The 3,929-nt window shown below is 66.7% G+C and overlaps 1 protein-coding gene across 1 annotated transcript in view; it reads right to left on the bottom strand.

The window, feature by feature from the left end:
* Positions 1-3,929, bottom strand: part of PAK4 (p21 (RAC1) activated kinase 4) — a 44,390-nt gene that overhangs the window by 5,220 nt on the left and 35,241 nt on the right. Inside the window, exons 4-5 of the mRNA XM_077773628.1 lie at positions 930-1,726; positions 358-714 (exon numbers count right to left, since the gene is read on the bottom strand). Coding sequence (XP_077629754.1) covers positions 358-714; positions 930-1,726 — 1,154 coding nt within the window. The remainder of the gene's footprint in view (positions 1-357; positions 715-929; positions 1,727-3,929) is intronic.

Below are 3,929 nucleotides of genomic sequence, written 5' to 3' on the forward strand. Positions count from 1 at the left end.
AGGGACGTGCAGGGGCAGCTGGGAGATGGGGACGGGCCAGGGAAGGGACAGGGTGGGGGAGGGGCTGGGGGCCAGTTTGGGAGGGTGGGAGCGACCTGGGGCTCAGGAGAGGCAAGGAACAAGGATGCAGTGGGGGTGCAGGGGGGCGGAGAGGGGACAGCCCGGGTAGGTGTGAGGAGTAAGGAGAGGAGACAGGCCCAGAACCCAGCCCCAGGGAACCCTAGCTCTGGATGGCCCTCTCCCATCCCCACCCCTACAGGGGTTGGCCCAGAATGAGCCTCGAAACCCACTGGTGGAGGACACCAGGAGGAGGGTGATGGCGGGGACAGGAGGGACAGGAGGCGGCCCGAGGCCCACCTCGTTGAAGAGCAGCTCGCGCCTCTGCTGCTTGCGCAGATCCATCTTCTTGACGGCCACCAGCCTGCCCGAGCTGCGCACGGTGGCGATGCACACGATGCCCGTGGAGCCCTCGCCGATCTTGATGAAGTTGTCCAGGTAGGAGCGAGGGTCGCCAGGGTCCACCACCAGCTGCAGGGCAGCCCGGAACTGCTCGTGGGACACTCGCTGTGGCTCCCGCTGTGGCGAGCGGGGCCCGGGGGGCCCGGGGGCAGCGGGGGCGGTGGGGGCTGCGCCNGGCCTAGAGGAGGAGGAGGACTGGGGGACAGCCCGAGACCCTGCCGACGGCCCGTTGGGGGCCAGGTTGTAAGGCTCCCCCTGCAACAGAAAAGAGAGGCGGCTGTGAGTGGAGGGGCCAGGGGCCAGCTCTGCTCCCTGAGCAGGACAGGGGCCCTGGCTGTGGGACAGACACACGGCGGTCAGGATGGAGATGGACAGTGGGCTGGGCACAGGGTGGGGCTGGCGGGTGAGGGGAACAAGGGAAGCTTTGGAGAAAGGGATGGCGGGGGTTCCTGGGGCAGGGGATTGGTTACCTGGGCGCCCCGGGACGGGTGGTCCGTATCAGCCCTCGGGTACGTGTTAAAGGGCCGGCCAGCTGCCACTTTTGCCCCACTGGCCAGCCCGGCAGGTTGGGGGGTGCCGACGTCAGGCCCGGAGAGGGGGCGTTTATCCCGGGAGGACTCCTGGGGTCCCCCCGAGCCCTCCCTGGAAGGCTTGGGCCTCTTCTCTGGCCCCACCCGCCGCCTGTCACCACTGCTGCCGCCAGCCTCGCTGCGACCGGCACCCCGGCCTTGGCCGCCCGCCTTCTCTGGGGCCCCTCTGGCCCCAGGGGCCGGCTCTGCGGGCATCCCGTTTTCCTGGCGGGCTCGGGCCGGGGGCGGCGGGCTGTCTCTCCGCAGGGAGTTGGAGCGCGTCACCGACATGTTCTCGAACTCGTCGAGCAGCAGCGTGAGGGCCCCATCCTTGGCGCCTTTGCTGCCCCGCACGATGGTCTGGGGTCCAGGGCAATGGCGGGACGGGGGCCGGGCAAGGAAGAGGAGGACACGGGACGTGGATCCGACACACGAGGGCGGCACAACACAACACACACACAGAGACAAGACAGAGACGGAATGAAGAAATGCCATGGGGTGATGATGGGGCCGGGCGGGTGGGGGAGGCCCCTGCAGTCCCTCCCACACCACTGAGTTGTCTGTCTGTCTGTCCATCCATCGCAGGAGTTGGAGGATGAACCTCCCGCAGGGCAGCCTGTCGCCCCTGGGCTGGCGGGGCCCCCGAGAAGCACTCCCTGTCTTTCTCTGACTCTGCACGCCAGGAGCGGGCCTCTGCCCTGCGGGCCAGCGGAGGATGGAGTGCACAGCCCACGCCAGCCCGTAATCAGCCCCGGAGAGCCGACAATTACAGGATGCTGGGGCCAGGGCATGGCTCTGACCTGTACCTCCCCTGCGGCCCGCGAGGGCTGTCAGCCCCAACACCACGCTCTTGGGTTCCCTGGAAGCCGAGGGTGGAGGACAGGGACAGTCAGGAAGGGCTGGGCCCGAAGCGCAGGGCAGGAGTACCCAGGAGCAACAGGGGCAAATGCGAATTCCCGTGGGGGCTCGGTAGACCGAGTGTGTCCCATCCACGCCTCACCTACCACATCCACCACCCTCTGGGCCCCGGCCGCCTCTCCCCTCAAGTATTGAGTCAAGGCCTCCAGGATTCCCCCAGCCCCCATTCAGCTCCAGGCACACAGGCCTCCCTCAGACATACCAGGCACACTCCCACCTCAGGACCTTTGCACTGGCTGTCAGCTCTTCCTAGAACATCTTCCCCCAAGTATGCCTGTGGCTCCTTCCACAGGGTCTCAGAGGGAAGCCTTTGCTGACCAGCCGCAGTCTAAAATGCCAGGCCCAACTCTCCCTGCTCCCGTTCCCTGCCCTTTTTTGTCTCTAGAGCACTCCAAGCCAGCAGATGCGCAGCACTCATGAGCGGTCCATCGCCTGTACCCCTAGGGCAACACTCACGAAGGCGGCCACCGCACAGCACAGCCACCGTCCTGCCCTGCCTTCCTGGCCCAGCACGTCTAGACACCCAGAATGGGGTCTGGGATGCATGCAGAAGAGTGCTCAGTAAACACTGGCTGAACTGTGGTGGGGGGGGACTGGGAGGAGGCTGCGGGAAGCAGAGAGTACGCACCCCCATCCCTCTGCTATCAGTCACTGCTGGGCGAGGATGCGGGCCCAGGCCTGCCAGACAGCCTCAAGCCAGAGCTGCCTCGACTGTGCAGAAAACACCGATGCCACCAAAGCCACGCACAGGCCGCGGCGCCCCTGCGCCCGCCTCCCCCAGGCCCGCCTAGGAGCCCAGTGAAGAAGGTAGATACCCGCTCACTCTGCTGCTGGGGTAAGAGGCTAAGTCCCTGTGGGCTGGGGGAGGGCCTGCGGGGACCAGGGAGGTTCCCAGCCAACAGCAGCCCATGTGGCACCTTTGTGCGAATTACGATGAGGCACCTCGTCCTCCGGGCAGGGTTCACGGCGGGCTGAGCTGGAGCTAGATTTTAGGAGGTCCCTCAGGGAGGCCACAGCCAGCGCTCCCGCGGCCCCAGAGCCAGCCAGGGGAGGGAATGAGGGGGGCTGGGTGGGGCCCGGGAGAGCCAGAAACAAAGATCTACACGTGAGGCCTCGGCTGCTTTAAGCGGCGGCAAAGACTACGAAGTATTCCAAAGGCCCGCATGTGATGCCCCGACGCCTCGCGGGCCACCGGATAGATCCCCTGGTCCTCCTGCTGAGCGCCTGCCCTTGTGTCTACACCCGCCACGCGGATCACTAAGGGCGTCCTCCCGTCAGGCAGGGGCTAGGCACCAGGGGAGGGTGGGTCAGCTGCAGGCCTGCCCCCAGGCGCCGGGCCACTGCTGGGCACACCCGTCTCTGCCCCCTAGAACGACCCTGGCTGTGCCCCTGGCCCTTCCGGGTTCCCACTGCCCGTGGGGTGAAGTCCACGCTCCGAGGCCAGCTTCCCGGGCTGGGCAGGCTCACACCTGTCACCTGGCCAGCCTCCCTGCAGGCCACGCCTGGGCGCCCGGACCCCACAGACACGGGGGTAAGAGTGCGGGCCTTGGAAAAAGATCAACTCCACCCTTTTGCTCAAGACGGCAGGGGAAAAAAGCCTCAAATTGAAAGACCCCCCAAGCCTTTCTCCCCTAAATGTCGGGGCTCCTCTCCTTTCGGCACAGGGACTCCTCCGCAGCCCTCCCGGCTGCGCAGGCGTCCCCTAAGATGCTGTCCAGGACTGCGGGGCTGGGTCAGCAGCTCCTCTGAGCCTCCTCAGACCATNGGTCTGTCCATTGTCCCAGGACAAGTTTCTGGTACTGGGGACAGGGGCGTGGAGCCCAGGGAAAGCAGGACTGGGAGGCGTGGGGGGCTGCTGCAGGGGGCAAGGTAGCGGTTGGTGTTGAGAGGCAAGGGGAGGGATCAGCGGGTGGAGGGGTGAAACGTCAGCGCTGGGGGCGAGGCGCAGGGTGGACGGTTGGGGGGGGGTGTGGCTGGCGGTCA

This window comes from Crocuta crocuta, unplaced genomic scaffold (assembly GCF_008692635.1).
Source record: "Crocuta crocuta isolate KB4526 unplaced genomic scaffold, BGI_CrCroc_1.0 scaffold267, whole genome shotgun sequence".
Classification (NCBI taxonomy): Eukaryota; Metazoa; Chordata; class Mammalia; order Carnivora; family Hyaenidae; genus Crocuta; species Crocuta crocuta.